This window comes from Hylobates moloch, unplaced genomic scaffold, assembly GCF_009828535.3.
Source record: "Hylobates moloch isolate HMO894 unplaced genomic scaffold, HMol_V3 SCAFFOLD_2, whole genome shotgun sequence".
NCBI classification, from domain to species: domain Eukaryota; kingdom Metazoa; phylum Chordata; class Mammalia; order Primates; family Hylobatidae; genus Hylobates; species Hylobates moloch.
This window is the reverse complement of record NW_026652277.1, coordinates 13,259,502-13,280,026: the sequence shown is the minus strand read 5'-3', so window position 1 is coordinate 13,280,026 and position 20,525 is coordinate 13,259,502. Positions and strand designations below refer to the sequence as shown.

Below are 20,525 nucleotides of genomic sequence, written 5' to 3'. Positions count from 1 at the left end.
AGAAAGAAGGTGGAGAATGCTCCAGCCACAAGGAAGGGTATGTGCATTCCAAAGGCACAGCCTGCGACTGTCCTGAGGCGGGTGAGGGACAGGCAGTCTCACATGAAGCTCAGGTTTCTACACCCACAGGGCAAGGGCAAGGAAGTCTTGGGCCTATGTGAAGGGAGAGCTGGAACGAAAGCCTCTGGTGAGGCTGTGAAGGGCAAGGGTCTACCCCCGAGTACAGGGAGGCAATGAGCAAGCTCTGTCCAGACTTTGAGGGAGAAAAAGAAAGGTTCCTTAGAAAATTCTAAAGGCAGCCGGGCACAGTGGCTCACACCTGTAATCCCAGCACTTTAGGAGGCTGAGGCAGGCAGATCACTTTCAGTCAGGAGTTTGAGACCAGCCTGGCCAACATGGCCAAACTCCGTCTCTACTAAAAATACAAAAATTAGCCAGGTGTGGTGGTGCACGCCTGTAATCTCAGCTATTTGGGAGGCTGAGGCAGGAAAACTGCTGGAACCTGTGAGGCAGAGGTTGCAGTGAGCCAAGATCATGCCACTGCACTCCGGCCTGGGAGACAGAGCGACACTCCATCTAAAAAAAAAAAAAAATTTAAATGCTTGGCCTGCACCTCACAAAGGTTTGGAATCTGAGGTTGTACCACTGCATAAAACTGTAAGTGAGCAGAAGCATTGCTGTTGACACTCCTGGGCTCCAGGGAGAGGGAAATGCAGAATGAGTTTGAAAGGATGCCTTGAAACCTGGGCCACAACAGATTCTCACAGAAAAAAGAAAAGAAAAGAAAAACAGGCCTGCTAGAGATGAGCTCATATTTAAAATAATGAAACACATACAATGACCCAGCAAATAACAGAGGCAGTGGGCTAAGGAGCTGCAGGGTGAGATGCCCCTTGCGGATGGCAATGGACGGCAAAGTAAGTGTGCCTAAAACGAGCAAGGAAAAATTCAACGCACCAGGAAAATAACAGGCTGATTTCAAAAAGAACCAAATAGAACTTACAGAAATTAAACATATAGTATCTTGTATTAGTCTGTTCTCATGCTGCTAATAAAGACATACCTGAGACTGGGTAATTTATAAAGGAAAGAGGTTTAATGGACTCACAGTTTCACATGGCTGGGGAGGCCTCACAATCATGGCGGAAGGCAAAGGAAGAGCAAAGGCACATTTTACATGGCGGCAAGCAAGAGAGCTTGTGCGGGGGAACTTCCATTTATAAAACCATCATATCTTGTGAGACTTACTCACTACCACAAGAACAGTATGGGGGAACCACCCCCATGATTCAGTTATTTCCACCTGGCCTGCCCTTGACATGTGGGGATTATTATAATTCAAGGTGAGATTTGGGTGGGGACACAGCCAAACCATATCATAATTGAAACATAAAAACTCAAAGGACAGGTTAATCAATAAATTAATATCACTGAGTGGAACAGGGAGACAGATCTGGAGAATGGCCCAGAGTGTAACACAGGGATGAGGACAGAAATAGAACAGATAAGAGATACAAAGGACAGAATAAAAGGGTCCAGTAAACACTAATAGATGTTTCCGAGGGAGAGAATTGAAAGAATGAAGGACAGGAAAAAGAGAGTAGATGAAAAGTCTTCACAACTGGTGAGTCATGGATCCTTGGTTCTAAGAAGCACAACAATCAAGCAGATTAAGAAAAATAAATAACGTAACTAGACCTGTAATAAAGAAACCGAAGAACACCGAAGGCCAAGAGATCCTGCAAGCAACTAGAGCAAAAAGACAGATGATCTACAGAACAACAGGTTGATCAGACTCCACAACAACTGAATCTACAGAACACTGGAATATCTTCAAATCGTGATGAAACACCATCCTTGATCTACAACAAATCACCCAGCTAAACTTCACATCATTCCACAGTGATAAGATGAGGAAAATTTTGGAACAAACACTCGAAGACCCTCAATCAAAGAATTACTAAACAATGTGCTTAACCCATTTATGCTGGAGGTTGCAAATGTTTTTGTGAAAAATCAGACCTTGGTGATGACCTTGCACAGAAGAATATACATAACTCCCACAAGCTTAGCGTTCCAATAATGGAACACTAGGCAGAAATGGGTTCAGCTCATTTATGGGCTAGAAGAACCCATTTCTTCTTCCCATTTATGGGAAGAAGAAAACAACACAGAGGCAAAGAACTGCAGAGGAGAAAGGGGAGGAGGAGCACAGAGGGCATGACCTGTAAGATCTTAAGAATTATTACAATGCCAGAGTAATGAAAATGATGGCTCAAAGACGAAGGTTGATAAAAGACCAAATGCAAACATGTGTGAGAGGAGCTCAGCATATGACAGAGATAGAATTACGAATCAGTCAAAAATGGATGCTGTTAAAATGACTATCCACAGTGAAAAACAATTAAATTAAATCTCGACCTCACATTTAGGTAAAAGTAAATTCCAGGTAGATTAAAGACCTGAATATAGAAAATAAAACTTTGTTGGAAAAAAATAAGAGGATATCATTGTATCATCTGAGTAGGGAGGATCTTTCAAAATGGGCAAAAAAAGGCAAAAAGCATGAAGAAAATCTACCTGCCTGTCAAATCTCAACTTCGGTAAGATAAAAGACATTGTAGGCAACGTCTTCACAATTGGAAAATAAGGGGTGATACTTGAAATGCATGTCATTGACCAAAAAACTCTGGTAAGTCAGTAAGAGAAGAACCACCTAGTGGAAAAACAGGAAAAGGATGGAAATTCACAGAGGAAAAATAACTAAATAATGACAAATAGGAAAGGATGCAGAACTTCATTAGTGATCAGAGATTCTACCACTGAGTCTCACTTGAGAACCATCAGACTGGTGAAAATTAAAGTCTGGTAACAAGAGATCTTGGCAAGAATGTGGGAAAGCTGGATTTCTTCTACCTTGCTGGCAGAATTAATTAATTAATTAATCAGTTTTGAGAGCCACTTGATGATGCCCAGTGAAGCTGAAGACGCTGTTCCCTGTTACTCGGCCGTTTCATTGCCTGGTGTGTTCTCTAGAGAAACTCACACATGGGCACCCAGAAATGCAGAGATTACGGCTGCCTTGGGTGACAGGGAAAGAGAAGAGCCAGCCTCACTGTCTCTTATGAGAAGCCTGGAGGAAGAAAGGGCTTTGTCATGCAGTGGTTAGCAGATGAAATGGCTAAGCTAGAGTTAGAATGTGCCGAGATGGACAAATCTTTAAAAAGTTGAAAAAGGACATGTGAAATACAAGCAAGTTGCAAAAGTACAGTGTGATGCTGTGGCCACAGATCTGTAAGCAGGACACAAAACAATAATGAATAGGATTGATAGAACACAAGTGGCAAAATAAGAATGAATGGGAAAGATACACACCAACTCCAGGTTACTCTGGGGCGGAGAAGAGAGAGAATGGAAGGGAGAGGAACATCTTGATTCTTAGAGAGGGGATATGAAATAAATTATTAATAATAGCTGTTTTAAATCTTAGGGGAAGGCAGAGAAAACAAATTCTTGGTAAATGTCTTTACCACATTCAAGATGAAAAGGAACACTATTATTTCAACGTTTTAACCTAAAGACTACTGCTAATGGGGACAAATGTCGTTCTTCAGTCTGTGAACAAATCAGAAAATTTCTCCTAGGGCTATGCCACAGAAATGTCAATGCTGACTAGATTTCAATTATACTCCTTACACACACACTCTTTTGGGATAAGCACCAAAAGCTACCTTTAAAAGGGAGCTGGGAGAAGACTCAGTAATTTGCCTTCGGGGAATAACAGAGAAGACAGCAGTACATCTCATCCTTCAGGTCTCAACTGAGATGTGACCTTCCCCGATAAGGCCTGCCTGAGTTCGTTAACCAGTGATTTTTAAAAATAACAATGTCCAGTGTTCATCAAGACTGCAAGCTCAAAGCAAGGGCAGAGATCACGTCTTCCGTTCACTGCTGGCACATAATAGGCAGGTATGAATGTATGGTTCGTGAAAGAGTAAATCTGAGAAAGTTTTTTCTCTGGTCTGTTACTTAACTTGAAGGAACTGTAGGAAGCACTTCTTCAGTAAATAGCCAGAGGTCTCAGTGAGCCCTGAAGTTCATTTCAGATTCGGTTTGACAATCAGAATTTAGCACAGTTCATCAACTAATGCACCTAAAAATGATGCCTTTAAATTAAGGAAATAAAGTATTGCAGACAAGGTATTTACTGATGAAATGAAAATATCCTACTGAGTTACAGACATGAGACTTTAGCAGGAGCCGGCATGCGGGGCAGTCAGACGTACAAGATACAAAAGTCAAGGATTGCAAAAGCTGGCCGTGAGGACCATCTCATCTTAGTGCTGACCACTACTCTATGGGGCTGTTATTTTCAGCTGACTGATGTAATGAAAAGGGCCCTAGATATCCATAAAACTGATTCCAAGCCATATTTATCTAGTTCTTTAGGTTTACTTCTGAAAATTTGGACTATAATCTCTGAACCACAGAATCTCTGACCTGGAGGCTTTTATTATTATTGTTTTAACTGGAGACTTTAAAAGTTAGTCAAGCCACACTTTTTTTTTTTTTTCTAGAGAAAGTGATGGTTCAAGAGCTTGAATGACAGTCAGGAGTGAATCTACGTCCCACAGTGCTCCCTTCATTATCCCCACAGTGGTGGGACTCTGAGGCTTGAAGAGTCTTATTGAATCCCAGTGATTCTCACTGATTTGAGGCCAGAGCTGTCTCTCTCTCTCTCTCTCTCTCTCTCTGCGTGTGTGTGTGTGTGTGTGTGTGTGTGTGTGTGTGTGTGGTGGCAGGGGTGGGGGGACAGACAACAATATCCTTTGTCTTCCTTCATTCAGTTTTGCTACTATGACATTTCTGTCTAAAAGGAAGTGCCACAAAGTGCTGATAGTATTTTCTCAAATTAAACAAGGTTAATTTTAATTTCTATCAATTTAAGGAAGCACCCATTTATAATACAACTGTTGGGAAACAAGAAGAACTTTCCTTTGGTGAGCTGCGCCCATGCCTTTTGTTTAACACGGTTGGTATATTTCAATGGTTACATCATATTTACTAAGTATTAAGATCTGGGTAATAACAAGCTTTAGTGTAACGATGTTTGACTGTTGAATCCTTTTTTTTTTTTTTTTTGGCAAAGAAAAATGTTTCAAAATTATGGATTTAATAGGCCGGGTGCAGTGGCTCATGCCTGTAATCCCAGCACTTTGGGAGGCTGAGGCAGGCGGATCACCTGGTCAGGAATTCGAGACCAGCCTGGCCAACGTGCCGAAACCCTGTCTCTATTAGAAATTCAAAATTAGCTGGGCGTGGTGGCACACACCTGTAATCCCAGCTACTCGGGAGGCTGAGACATGAGAATTGCTTGAGCCTGGAAGGCAGAGGTTGCAGTGAGCCAAGATCACACCACTGCAGTCCAGTCTGGGTCACAGGGTGAGAAACTGTCAAAAAAAAAAAAAAAAAAAAATTATGGATTCATAGAAATTCTACTTGGAAGGTGCATTATGTTTCGTATAACTCGTTTATTTATTTTATAGAATAGAAGGCTGAGGCTCAAGCAACACAAAATTTAAAAGATTGGGAATCACCAGCTCAGAGACCTTAGGCAAGTGGCATAAAACACATGCGTTCCCTCCACACGTTACTGGGCTTGACTGTTCTTTAGATAAATGAATGAGGAAAAAGTCATGCGTTTTTCTCTTTCTAAAGTGAGGGTTTTTCAGTATATGAACTTTCAAAGTCATTCCATGAGGCGCTGAATTTACCCCCTCGCCAGGAGGTCTGGAATTGAACGCCTCCAGTGCCAGGGTAAATTATAACATGGGCAGGAGGCTCAGGTCAGACCGCAACCCAGGGGTGACAGAGGCTGGGAGAAGGAAGGGTGAAGGGCTGGGAAGGCGGGCACGGGGCAGGGGTCTCACCTATCAGTGGAGATTTATGCACTGTCCCACCGTGGACACCGGGGGAAGATGCTAGGGCGTTAGGACAGGGCCCATGCCTCAGAGGTAGGATTCAATTTCCTGTTCTTTTTTACACCGTGGCAACTCCCTTCTCATTGAGATCAGCTGTAGGAAAATTTGAGGTTCACATTCTGAGGCTGACAGTTCTCAGACTTTTATCTGATCCTCACTCTTTTAGGCACCAAGTTGCTAGGACAAAGGCTAAAATATACCTGGGGGGGAAGTATACGGATGTGTCAAGAAGTCTTCAGGTAGGAAAACTAGGTAAACGGCACATTTAGCCTAACTATGGATTCCGTTATTAGGTTTATTTAAACCAAAATCCCACAATAAAATGATTACGCTTCATTTTTTGAGGATGATTCCTCTCTAGTATGAATGAAAGCATGACACACTACACTTTCCATGTGGCATACCATGGAGGTTTCTCTTCGATATTTAACAATGATCAATGCTTTCACAGCCCCCATTAAATACAAACTTAGCTTTTTTATTTTAGATTACTTTAATGTTTTTGATCGACAAGATTACACTACCCTTAATTCCTATATGTCATTTGATCTGTCTGTGGCTGCTGTTTCTTCTAATCTTCAAATTTATATTCTGCCTCCCTGAATTTCAGCTGCCCTTTTCCAACTTGTCATGGAGAAGTTGTATAGTTATCTTGTTATTCACGCCCTGTACGTATCCAATGTGGGAGTGCTGTTTTGATTTTTAAGAAACCACCTTTTTCAGAGAAGATAAATTGACTGATTTCTTCCTTCCCTCTTTCTTTCCTTCCTGTATTTATGGATCATTAGTTATGTGAGTGGTGCTGTTTCACGGGACAAGGAATATACAAAGCAAACATAAAACATGATCTCTGCCCACAGGAGCTTATAGTCTTGTTGGGAAGACAACACGCCCTAATATAAACAGCATGACCATGTATCCCGATCTGCCCAGGAAGTTCAAGTATAAAGCACCTGTTTTCCCAATGAGATAATTAACAGCACCATACTGACCCTCAAGAGTGTCCCAGTGTGCACAGTAAATGACATGCTCATCCTCCATAGAAGTCATCACTAGCAAGGCGGAGAGTTAAGATGCCCTGCTAAGCCGTCTAAAGGCAGTAAGTGCTACTGGCACTCAGAGAAAGGGGCAATCAGTACAGGTTAGGGCATCTGAAAAAGTCTCATGGTACAGGGGATGAGACTTGGGGTAAACCAGGAAGAAGGAGTCAGGCTTGTCTATAAAGAGTGGGGAAAGAAGGGCACCACGGCCCTGTGGAGAACAGCATAACACAGAGTCCACAATGAACGAGTGGTGCTTGGGGAACAGTGTCGCTGGCTCACCTGGGAGGAAGCACCGGGAAATAAGTTCACAAGGAGAGAGAAATTCAAGTTACGGAGCCTTGGAAAAGGCCAGAGTTCGGACTGAATAGGCCAAGGGGAAGTAAGTAGGAAAATGATGTCATGAGATTTGGTTTTCTGGGTGTTACTAGGTTGTTAGGCTACATTATGAACTGGAAGGAGAAAGGAGGGTTAGGGAGGACACTTCAAAAGTGTTTTTGCAGAATTTCAAGGACAGAGTGATGCACAGCAGGACCAGGATGGTGTCAAAGAAGCCAAAGGGCACTGAATGAGAGAGGAGGGACAAAAGGAGTTGATAGGGTGAGTCGCAAAGCAAAAAAGGCATTCAAGGTGTTTCTGAGCTTTCAAACTTGAAGAGTTAGTTGATGCCTCTGCTAAAAATAATGTAGTCACCAGGGGGTATCAGGGTTAGGTGGCCCATGCCACCGCCAAGATGACTGCTGTGTGGGTAAGCAGGGCTACCGCTGACTCTTCAGAAAGAGGCCAGCATCAGACCCCATGCCCTGCAGGAGACTTGAATGTCCTATATGTGCGTCTTGGTCTCCACTGTCCTGCCTTCATTTCTAATTGGGATTTGCCCCCAGGTAGTTGTACCAGGCTAAGTGGATTCAAAATGGTATGCAGTGATCAAGAGGTGTTGAGAGCAACGTGCTTAAAATAATGAAGATTGGATTTACTCTGTGATCCAAGGGGCAGGGCTGATAGGAGGATGCTAGGGTCGAGTATAAAAGGGTTTCTGATAAATACTAAGAGCTGACCATGGAGAGGTGTCAAAATCTAACCAAGAGCAGGATGCAAGAAATATGACTTGGAAACACGGTCCATACAGCAGAAGACTTGACTGCAGGGAGCAGTCAGTGGGAAGACCTGATTAATTCCAAAAAGAAACGCCTCTCTCTGCTAAGGGTTTTTTACAGATAGGTATAGCTGGGCTTTGCTCTTATACAAAAATGTCTGACAGGCAGCCAAAATCAATTACAGCTTTCCGTTAATTTTAAATGAAGGTTATGGAATTATTATTATTTTTGAGATGGATTCTTGCTCTGTCACCAGGCTGGAGTGCAGTGGCGAGATCTCGGCTCACTGCAACCTCCACCTCCCGGGTTCAAGTGATTCTCCTGCCTCAGCCTCCTGAGCAGCTGGGACTACAGGCACGTGCCACCACGCCCAGCTAATTTTTCTATTTTTAGTAAAGACGGGGTTTCACCATGTTGGCCAGGATGGTCTCGATCTCTCGACCTCATGATCTGCCCACCTAAGCCTCCCAAAGTGCTGGGATTACAGGAGTGAGCCACCGTGCCCAGCCGGAAGTTATGAATTTTTAAGGGGTTTTCTTATTGGAAGCTTGCATACACTCTCAGTTTTTTTGTGAGTATTCCATGATCATTTGCAATGCACTTTTAGGGCAGAAATACTAGCAAATACCAATTCCTGAGTCGTTCAGATTTTTGATGCATACCTTGTAGGAGACAGTCAATACTTGTTATGGAACTGAATTGAAACATTTGCTAGATTACCGGCACCAATTGTAGGTCCAGAAGAAAAGCTACCAGAAAAGCCACCAGGAATGCAATCTGACTGACTCTGAACTTATTAAACAATTCTGCTTCCCCACAAGAGGAGAGAAAATAGGAGGATGTGGCATTACCTTAGGATGCTGGTGAGCATCTTCAATGAGCCACACAATTCAGGGAGTTAAATAAAGAAGAGATGGACTACGCAGAAAACACTGCTTTCTATTTTCAGGGCCACAGCTGGTCCATATGGAGCCATAGTTCAGATTAGAAAGGTGTCTTTCCTCAAGACACTGTACTTTAGGCTGCAGGGAAACTGTCACAATAAATATACAAATCGACAGTGTCCACAACAGCAATGGTGCCCACAATGTTGTGCCACGCACATTCTACTGCAGTGGTCCTGTTTATGCTCCAGAAACATCTCTTTTTGACAGGAGGCTGTTTCTGTCAAGTGGTGGTGGTAAAATGCAGGTTTTGTAAGAATTCAGTAACTGGGAGTTGGAGTGGAATCCTTGCAAGTGAATCCACAACTTGTTCCTGCCCATTATGTGACAGGCTGAAGAAAGATCAATAAAAGCCACACCCTTCTTAACAAGTTTCTCCACATTTCCATTTGCTTCCTATGTAGTAAACATATGAATTCACAGTTTTGAGGAGATGAGATCCCTTTTTTGAGCTTATGGAAGGCCGGTGATGAAGCAGTGGTGATGCGTAGACTCACTGTGGCCCCAATGGCAGGGATCCGAATTCATCAGGTCTGGGATGGGGCCGAGGTAGCTTTCAGAAGCAACTTTAAGCACAGTTCTGGCTGAAAACGTTTGGAGGTAATCTATATCTGAGTCCATTTCACTGGCATTATATTCATGAAGTCAAACGTGTTAAGGTAAACAGGTCGCTGAGGACTTAAGGTCCACCAATGAGCATGAGCCTTAAACAGTTCTGGAGGCAAAAGGCTTTCACTCAATGTTTTATTGAATTTAAGCTTCATTAAACATGTTCTGTAGTTAACCTTTTCCATTCTCTCTGCATTTGATATACTTCTCTTCATTCAAGGCCTAGTTCAGATGTCATCTATTCTGTGAGGTCTTCTCCTAGTGAGATTTACATCCTCTGTGCTTCTTCCTCCCCCTGCCAGGTAATAGACATTTGTCATTTATTTTATTCTGTCTTGGAACATGGCTGTTAGGGGTCATCATTGATGTGTCTTACTAGACTGCACATTTCTTAACATTAGGGCCTTAGTCAGTCACCGGCTTGGGGCAATAAATATGTTGTTAGCAGAAATTTCAAGCCTGCTGATGATTTCTAGGTTTATAATATCAATGAAAATATTGCAAAGATTCTAGTGTTCTCATGACTTAATCCAGTACCTGAAAAGCAGCAAAGATCATGTCTTCTGTTAACACACTGTTTGGGGAAATGTCAGCTGACCAGGTGTTTCAAATATGCAATCAAGGAGACTTTGGCCAATGCCAAGAAGAGATTCTACACTTTCTTCAAGACTGTCATGACAAGGTTGTAAGGAAAATGAAATGGCATTTGTTTAGTGATCCACAAGTGAGATCTGTGCTGGAGTCTGGAAATGCCTTCTTCCACCTTGGGGAAGTGGGCAGCTATTCTGTCTAGTCCTGGTTTGGTACTGTAGCCATGTCTGAAACCAGGACCCTTGTGTCACATAACACAAAAAAAGTTTTAAATCCCCAAGGTTCAAAGAATGAGGGCAGCTGAGACAAGGCTACCTTCCTTCTCACTGATTCCAGGACAGAGGTGGAGCCGCCTTCAGAAAACCAGGTGCTCGACAGAAATAGCTGAAGAAGCCCAATCTTCACAGGGGCTGTTGTGTATAGTTGATACCCATCATCCCCATCATCACTGTTAGAATTGGGGTCGATACCCATCATCGCTGTTAGACTTGGGGCTGATACCTGTCATCACTGTTAGATATCATCATCACTGTTAGATTTGGGGTCGATACCCGTCATCGCTGTTACACTCAGGGCTGATACCCGTCATCACCGTTAGACTCGGGGTCGATACTCGTCATTGCTGTTACACTCGGGGCCGATATCTGTCATTACTGTTAGACTCGGGGCTTATATCCGTCATCACTGTTAGATTTGGGGTTGATACCTGTCATCATTGTTAGACTCAGGGCTGATATCTGTCATCGCTGTTAGAGTAGGGGCTGATATCCATCATCACTGTTAGATTTGGGGCCGATATCCGCCATCGCTGTTACACTCAGGGCCGATATCCGTCATCACCATTAGACTCGGGGCCAATATCCGTCATCGCTGTTACACTCAGGGCTGATATCCGTCATCACCGTTAGACTCGGGGTCGATACCCGTCATTGCTCTTAGACTTGGGGTTGATGCTCGTCATCGCTGTTACACTCAGGGCCGATACCTGTCATTACTGTTAGACTCACGGCTGATATCTGTCATTGCTGTTAGAGTAGGGGCTGATATCCATCATCACTGTTAGATTTGGGGTCGATACCCATCATCACTATTAGACTTGGGGTTGATACCCGTCATCTCTCTTAGACTCAGGGCCAATATCGTCATCACTGTTAGACTCGGGGCCAATACTCGTCATCACTGTTAGACTCAGGGCCAATATCTGTCATCGCTATTAGAGTCGGGGCTGATATCCATCATCTCTGTTAGATTTGGGGTCGATACCCGTCCTTGCTGTTAGACTCGGGGCCGATATCATCATCGCTGTTAGACTTGGTACTCATCATCGCTGTTGGACTCAGGGCCGATATCCGTCATCACTGTTAGATTTGGGGTTGATACCTGTCATCACTGTTAGACTCAGGGTCGATACCCGTCATCGCTCTTATAGACTTGGGGTCGATACCCATCATTGCTCTTAGACTTGGGGTTGATACTCGTCATCGCTGTTACACTCAGGGCTGATACCTGTCATCACTGTTAGACTCAGGGCCAATATTGTCATCGCTGTTAGACTCGAGGCCAATACACGTTATCACTGTTAGACTCAGGGCCGATATCTGTCATTGCTGTTAGACTCGGGGCTGATATCCGTCATTGCTGTTAGACTTGGGGTTGATACCCGTCATTACTGTTTGACTTGGGGCCAATATCTGTCATCGCTGTTAGACTTGGGGCCGACATTCCGTCATCGCTGTTAGATTTGGGGCTGATATCCATCATCACTGTTAGACTCAGGGCCGACATCCGTCATCGCTGTTAGACTCGGGGCCAATATCCATCATCACTGTTAGACTTGGGGTTGACCCCCATCATTGCTGTTGGACTCGGGGCTGATACCCGTCATTGCTGTTAGACTTGGCGTAGATATCTGTCATCACTGTTAGACTCAGGGCCAATATCCGTCATTACTGTTAGATTTGGGGTTGATATCCATCATCACTGTTAGACTCAGGGCCGATATCCGTCATCACTGTTGGACTCAGGGTCGATACCTGTTATCGCTGTTGGACTCGGGTCGATACCCATCATTGCCGTTAGACTTGGGTTGATACCCATCATCAGTGTTGGACTCGGGTCGATACCCATCATCGTTGGACTCTGGTCAATACCCATCATCAGTGTTGGGCTCAGGTCGATACCCGTCATCAGTGTTGGACTCGGGTCGATACTCATCATTGCCATTAGACTTGGGTTGATACCCATCATCAGTGTTGGACTCGGGTCGATACCCATCATCACTGTTAGACTCCGGTCAATACCCATCATCAGTGTTGGGCTCAGGTCAATACCCGTCATCAGTGTTGGACTCAGGTCGATACTCATCATTGCCATTAGACTTGGATTGATACCCATCATCAGTGTTGGACTCGGGTCGATACCCGTCATCACTGTTAGACTCCGGTCAATACCCATCATCAGTGTTGGACTTGGGTCGATACCCGTCATCATTGTTGGACTCGGGTCGATACCCGTCATCACTGTTAGACTCCGGTCAATACAAATCATCAGTGTTGGGCTCAGGTTGATACCCGTCATCAGTGTTGGACTCGGGTCCATACTCGTCATTGCCGTTAGACTCGGGTTGATACCCATCATCAGTGTTGGACTCGGGTTGATACTCGTCATCGCTTTTGGACTCGGGTCGATACCCATGATTGCTGTTAAACTCGGGTTGATACCTGTCACTGCTGTTGGACTCAGGAGCTCTGACTGTTGGGCTGCTGCTCCATGGGGCATCTGAAAGCAATCAGAATCTCCTGTGGCTGTGTGTTCAAAATGCAGATTTCCTAAACCTACTGAATCTATCTCTTAGCATGGGACCCAGAAGTCTGAATTTCGAACCAACACCCAGGAAATTCTGATGCACACTAAAATATGAGAACCATCATGGAAGGGGCTGGAAGTAGACGGCTACACACAGAGAACAGCCAAGATTCAACATGACCTGTTTGTCACTGGGCCTTCATAAAACATGGGAAAATACAAACTACAACAACAACTAGGTGAGAGTTACAAACACAGCCGAGAGGCAAGCTATATTTCTGATGTAATTATACTGATGTTATGTATTATGTAATTATATCCTGTTTTAAGCAGATCTGATATGTAAAAATATGAACAGGTAAATTAACAGGTGATTAGTCATCTTCCCAAAGGATTCTTTCAGCATTCATCACTTTGGTTCTGGTTGCCAAACATTTAAACTAGAATTTGATTTACATACAACTTTGGAACACAAGCTATATCAAGTGTTTACTCCCAAACTCTTTCCTTGTGGTTCTATGTACTGAAGAGTCTCAGAAGTATCTCTTTCTTGACAGAAGGGATCAAACTTCTTTTTTCCTCCCAAGCACAATGGAGCTGATTCTCACTATTTTCAAGAAAAGACCTGCCCTGACACTAGTAAAAAAATTGATGTATAGCTACATTTTAAACAGAAAATCACTTTGAATATGCTTTGCATAAACAACTGACTGGTCATCTGAAATCATCTGTATTTCCTAGTGGAATTTATAAAGAATCCAAAATGCTAGAGTTTAAGATAGAAATTAAAAACTGAGAAATCTTTCTTTTCAAATACTCCTTTTAGAAAGAATGAAGTGTTTAGTGTGCTGCAAAATGGCTTTCGAGTCAGACAGGCCTTGGGTGAAGTCCTGATTCCACCACTTACTAGCTGTTTAAATTAAATAGGGTTACTTAATTTCTCATAGCCTCAGTGTCCTCTCCTATAAATGGAAATAAAATAATCAACATTGGAAGGGTACTCAAATCCAAGCTAATGTTTCAACCTTGTTCTTATAAAAAGTTCTGAGGACACAGATAAGTTACTATCAATGAATAAATCAGATGCAAATTCCACCCCAACCATATTAATTTAAATCTACGTGAGATCAAATAGAAAACAGCTATTCACTTTTTTGGGTTAAATCCTAATGGAAATAGAGATACTATAAAATGACAAATATGGACCCTACAGGTACCTAGTGTCACAAGAATAAAACAAGAGGTTTTGGTGGTCATTTCTGCAGAGCCTGTGAAAGTGTGACAGCAAAAGCAGCCAGGCACCCATTCTAATCTTGTAAGAAGCACAGTTATTTTTTGGAGGGCTACCAAACAAGCAGTGTTTGTACTTCCCAGAGAAGTTCTCATACCCGTGGCTGTCCAGACAGATCATCAAGGCTGGCCTCTCAGGAGAGTGGCAGTTTGTGCTGTGTGGCATGAACTAAGAACCCCCAACAAGGTCTTCACTTGACATGCCTATGTAATTTCCACTGAATGCAAGAAGAGTCAAGACTCCAGGACAGTTTGATAGTAATAAAACTCTCTCAACTCATCACTATGAAGTTGAATTAAAAATCCTACAACGGGGGCTCTAAAAATCGCTTTACTGCAACTGTATTTTCTGAACAGCATTCAGGGATTCAAAGATTCTATCATATTTAGACAACTCTAACCACGTTAATCTGCATGGTCTACCGAGTATATTACAGCAAGAACTAGATGTGGACCAATTCTAGCCTCAGCAGGTAAGGAAAACATACCTGGGTGCTAACCTCCACTATGGCTATAACATCAATTCTGAATCAAATCCAAGATACTAAACTTTATCCCCAGCACTAAAACCTAAGACTCTACTTGGTAAGATCATAAGTTGTTTCTTCTTAAATTCAAAATGCTTAGGTGAATGTTTCTAATTAAAAACTCTTTCATCAGCAATACCTTGAGTCATAATTATCATTAAGTGTTAGTCACCATAAGACAGATAAGGTTATGTAAAAAATACAATCTCTATAAAAGAGGCTTATATTTTATTTTTAAGATACTGTCATGGGGAATATTAATTACCACTACAAAAAGCTTTGTTAATAATCCCCAAAACAAACTTTTTTTCAGTCCATTTCTGTTCCTACTTATAAGCATTTTATAGATTTTCATTCATTTTTTCCCCATTGTTGTTTTAACCACTCTAATAATCGCTTTTGTTTGAAACAAAATTGAACTCCTACTGTTATTTTCATTTCTGAGATTTTGTAAAATTAGCCAGTCTTCATATATTCCTAGATAATAGGACTTTTCAAATTAATACACTATTGGGACATTATCCCACAAGAGATCGAGTAAGAAGGACTGCATATTTAATATTTACAAAATCGTTTCCAAGGGGTGGTAGACAGTAATAATAGCAAGGATAGCCTTGGCACTATTATGCATAAAGAAACCATTTTATCACTTTCTCATAGTACTCAGATTCAAAAGACTCAGGTTAGGGAAATTTTTAAAAAAAATCTACCAATAGCAAAAAAAAGAAAGAAAGAAAAAAAGACCTTCAATTAATAGCTACTTCTGAAAACCGCTTTGTATTGTAATATGTGGGTTAACCCACTTTTAACTAAGGAAAATATAGTAAAGAAAAATGTATTAACAAGTTAAGAGAGTTGTATTCAAATTTATATTCAATTTTGGTTTCTATGTTTTAGCTTTCATTGGCATTTTATTAACTGGTAGAAATTTACAACAATGTTTTAATGTCAGTCATTCCAGATTAGTTATTCAAGAAGATGTGAGGATGGATGTTTAATACTAGACCCATTATGTCAATAAATTAACATCAAAGTCAAGATGAAAAATAAAAACCTATGCCTCTTCACTCATCCCATGTGCATTGATGGAAATCCTGGTCAATGTGAAGCTCTCAACATGTGCGCAGGGTAGGGAAGACTTTCCTTCTACCCTCTGAGGGTTCAGTCGAGTCTATGAACTAAACCGACGGCAGATAAGTTAACAGGAGAAAAGTACACATTTTTAAGGTACACAGGGGCACCGCAGGAAAGAAAAGTGAGATCTAGAAGCATATATACCCTCTTTATAGGGGAGAGGGGAGGGAGGATGGAGCAGACAAATTAGGGGAGAGTAAATGGTTTTGGGGAATGATGAATGGGCCCTCAGAAGAATAGGTGACAGCCCGTGACAAAGTCTCTCTGGGTGTGGTGTCACCTCCAGTGTCCTCTCCTGTGATCAGAGTTAATTCCCCCTGGTTCATGACACTTCCAGGGAGGGAGTTCACAACTGAGTTCCCTTTGGAGGATCAGTCTTTGGGCAGATAAGGGAGTTCAGAGAGAGCCCCTCCCTGCATCTGCTGTTCCCCAGGTGCCTCCAATTTGAAATAACCTGCATACCAAAGCAGTGTTTCTTAAGGTAGCATCTCCTGAGCTCTTTCATGAGCAACAGGTAATAAAAACATATTTAAGACAAAGCGTGTCCTTAAGAAACTTACAAGAAATTATCAGAATAAGTCAGGTAGAAATGTTGACTAGCCAGAATGAATGGAATGTTCTTATAAAAGAGTCAAATATGATACCACATTCACATTTGAACAAAAATGGTAAGAATGTACACCATAATCTTGGAAGAGTGAGATTAGGGTGGCCTTTTTGTTTTCAATACATTTTAAATCATTTGCATTTTAAAATACATATTATTTTTGTAATCAGGAAAAAAATCAAAATCAAAATGTATGTCTATGAATAAACACTGCAAATAGATAAATATAAACTATTTGTTGATTTAGGTTGTTGGTGGCTTATGGGATTTCCATCTGTTTTAAAGTTACTGGGTCGTTATTACAGAATTTTAATAGATTTAATTCAATAATAAAAGTGTATGGAAATTTTAAGTTCTTCAATTGGAATAATCTACTTTATTACACATTGGGAGCAAAGACCTCATTTGCCATTTTTATAGAGTACAGCAGTGAAGGAAATGAAGATGTGTCCTCTATTTGTAATATACTTTTTTCTTTTTTTTTGAGACCAAGTCTGGCCCTGTTGCCCAGGCTGGAGTACAATGGTGCGATCTCAGCTTACTGCAACCTCCGCCTCCCGGGTTCAAGTGATTCTCCTGCCTCAGCCTCCCAAGTAGCTGGGACTACAGGTGTGCATCATCACGCCTGGCTAATTTTTTTAAATTTTTAGTAGAGACGAGGTTTCGCCATGTTGGCCAGGCTGGTCTTGAACTCCTGACGTGCAGTGATCCACCCGCCTCGGCCTCCCAAAGTGCAGGGATTACAGGTTTGAGCCACCGCGCCTGGCCTGTAATATACTTTTTCAAACTCTTGCATGATACCTAGTCTAGATGGAAAATGGCAGAAGAAACCCACATTGATCCATTTGTCACGATCTACTTCTTTACTATCTATTATTAGGATGACTCTTCTACTGTCATTAAAATGGACTATGGTCATTTATGGTTCCCTAATTTCCAAATGCTTTCATAATATTAATATGCTGCCCTGGGGAAAAAAAAGAAAATTAAAACAATTCCTTGCTGTATTTCAGAAAAGCATCAGTAGCCTTGACCTTCCTGTTTTGAGAAGGGACCCTTCTTCACTTCAGGAAGTCCTACTTACATCACTGACCATTTTTCAAATTCTGTCATGTTGTTTGTAGTGTCACTTCAGGCTGAATCATTCTTTTCAGAAATGGCACAGTTTGTGATATCTCTGTAGCTTTTCATATTTAATACAACTGTCACTTTAAGTGAAAAAATTCTGATTGAGCATGAGAAATTCTCTGTTAATGAAGGCTTATGTCCTTCTGGCCATGAACAAAGGGTGCTTGGTACTTGCTAGTTCCATTTAAATACCGTATTATTTTATAAAGTTAATTGTGGACTTTCAAGCATCCTTTAAACACTATTGAATTCATTTACTCATTTTGCCAGATAATGGGGAACAGAAGGGGGCAGAGAAGGCCCTCCGAGGCAGTCCCACTTCACAACTGAACAGTGCAGGAACTGAGCTAGGAAGCATAGCACCCCTATCCGTTATTCCAGTTTTAAGCAAGGCCTGATACAGAATCTCATTTTCATGGAGTTGTGTTTAGATTTGAGACATGGTTTATGTTCTTTTTGGTAAGAACTAAGTACTTCTATTTCCTAAAGTTATATTCATCAGATTGCTGATTATGGACATTTTAAAGTTAAGAGAAGTAGGTTTAGGATGTGGCACTGGATATAAATGCAGAGGTGCTCCCACGTGCCCCTGCATGGTCATCGTAGTGCAGTGGAATACAGACGCATGCTCAAGGGAGAGAGACCCACGGTGGTCTCTGCATGGAGCTGGCATGACTCCATGGCACAAAACAAGAGGGAGAAGAGCAGGCCAGGCACGTGTGGGGACGCACAGGTGTCACAGTAAGGTCACTTAGATTTAAAATGTCTTTAGAAGCAACAACCTGGTAAAGCAACTCTAAACTTTGGAGAGAACCATTTTACTTTATCTTTTTTTTTTTTTAAAGCATCATAACTTTATTCTCATTAACTAAAACTTTAAGTTGAAGTCATATTTTGAGGAAGCTCTTAGTTAGAAATTACAAATTACCTGCATTTTAAAAGTCAAGAAAAAACTTCATTTTGGTTCTGCAGCAGATCAAACTGGCTCTTAAATTATTAACAAATTAACATTACCTTGAATAATGAATTCTAGTGGTATTTGGGGTGGTGAATTACAGAGCTCACACCCGAAAGCCATGTGAATGGCTAAATTGCCAACGGCAAATGAAACTGGCCACTAGTCAGTTTACTACAATTTCAGCTGCATCGTTATGGAATGAAGGAAAAGCTCAACGAAGAACCCACAAAATGAAATGATGCAGACCAACCTTTTATTGCACCCACAATATTTTGGTCTAGTCCTTTCCGGTTGTCATTGAGTCCTCTTTTCCTCTTCCCATTGGGTAAGGAGTTAGCCAAAGTCTTGTCATCAAAAAACGCACACACCAGTTTCCTAAACAGAAGGCTTCCTGAGCGAGTGTAGTTTGACAATATAGAGTCCAGCTGAGATTTAGGCATAAACACGTCAAAGCCTTCAGCAAGTTGTACTTCTGGCTACCAAAAGAACACAAATATTTCATTAAAAGCAAGATTTGAAGCATTTGACTTTGGGTACATAAGCAACAAAAAAACATCACTAGCTACTGAAATGTACATATTCTACAAATGAAAACACTCTTGGCTTTCTCTGTGTGCCAGCATCTGCTATTTATAAAACCAAGGACTAGTTATAACTTACAAAACAAGATGCTCTAATTCCAATATTGAGCCTTGTCAAAACCAATGGAAAGAAAATAGCCAAGAGAAGGCTGGATAACCACAAAATCCTATCATTCTAGAGCTAACAGGGAGTTGAGACTTCTCGATGAAATATCCTCATTTTGTAAACAAAGGAACTAAGGCCCAAAGAGATCATAAAAAAAAAGATTGAGAAATAATTCAAATGTGCTCAGTGCAGTACAGTTACAGATCACTTTCTCATACACTAAATAACTTAATTTCTTTCACCTAAGGACACAAATACGGGGCTACCCCAGAAGGCCCCTGGCTCCTTCTACTATGCCAGTGGCTTTTAGCTGCAGAGCTATTTTTTCCCCCAATAAAAACTTTTGTAAACTAATACATAAAATAAGTAAAAATGATAAGCAGGTTTCCCAGGCCATTTAAATCCACTCCCCATCCCTAATTTTGGGAGGAAAATGTGAAACTATATCCCAGATCACCCTTGGAAAACCAATGTGCTAGCACACTGCTTCCCTGGCAGGGACATCCTGACTGGGATATGGAATCAGAAGACGTCCAAGGTGCCTTTCAACTTGGACGCTATCGCACACGCTCGGCGCTCAGCACACCTTCTCCAACAGCACGCCATGAGGTTTACAACTCACCTTTGAATCTTTCAACCCAGTTCATACCCTTTCCTTTACAAAGCCTTCCAAATGAACTAATCTCCTAACTCCTTCCTGCCCATGGAGGTGGCTACAACTCTCTGTTCCTGCTGTTCATTTAGCAGACATATGATTCTATTTCTTACACTGTATTAGAATTATTTATTAGATTGCAGCCCTTCCTGATCCTGAAGCTTAGACTTTGTATCTCTAGGATCTGGCATATAGCAGGCACTCCATAACTTCTTGTGGAATAGATGAAAGTTCATTAGTCATAACCTGCACTACTAAGTCATTTAGTTTATTGTTGGTTATGACATGGTAGCTATAAAATAATAACTTTAATATGAAGAAATGCAATTGGTAAACTGTTATTAGGAAAAAAGTCTGAAGAAAACCTCACTGAATTAAGACATGCTATCAAAGCTGATTCTTAGATCTCCTATTCATCACTCTGCAAAACTGGCCCTGCTTTGCAGTTTCTAAATCACACCAGAAATGTGAG

General features: G+C 41.6%; 1 protein-coding gene across 24 annotated transcripts in view; it reads right to left on the bottom strand.

Moving 5' to 3' along the window:
- BEND7 (BEN domain containing 7) overlaps window positions 1-20,525 on the bottom strand; it is an 86,759-nt gene that overhangs the window by 19,774 nt on the left and 46,460 nt on the right. For all 24 annotated transcript variants that reach the window (XM_032159049.2, XM_058431694.1, XM_058431705.1 and 21 more), the window contains one exon: window positions 18,962-19,187. In XM_032159049.2, the coding sequence (XP_032014940.1) occupies window positions 18,962-19,187 (226 nt within the window). The remainder of the gene's footprint in view (window positions 1-18,961; window positions 19,188-20,525) is intronic.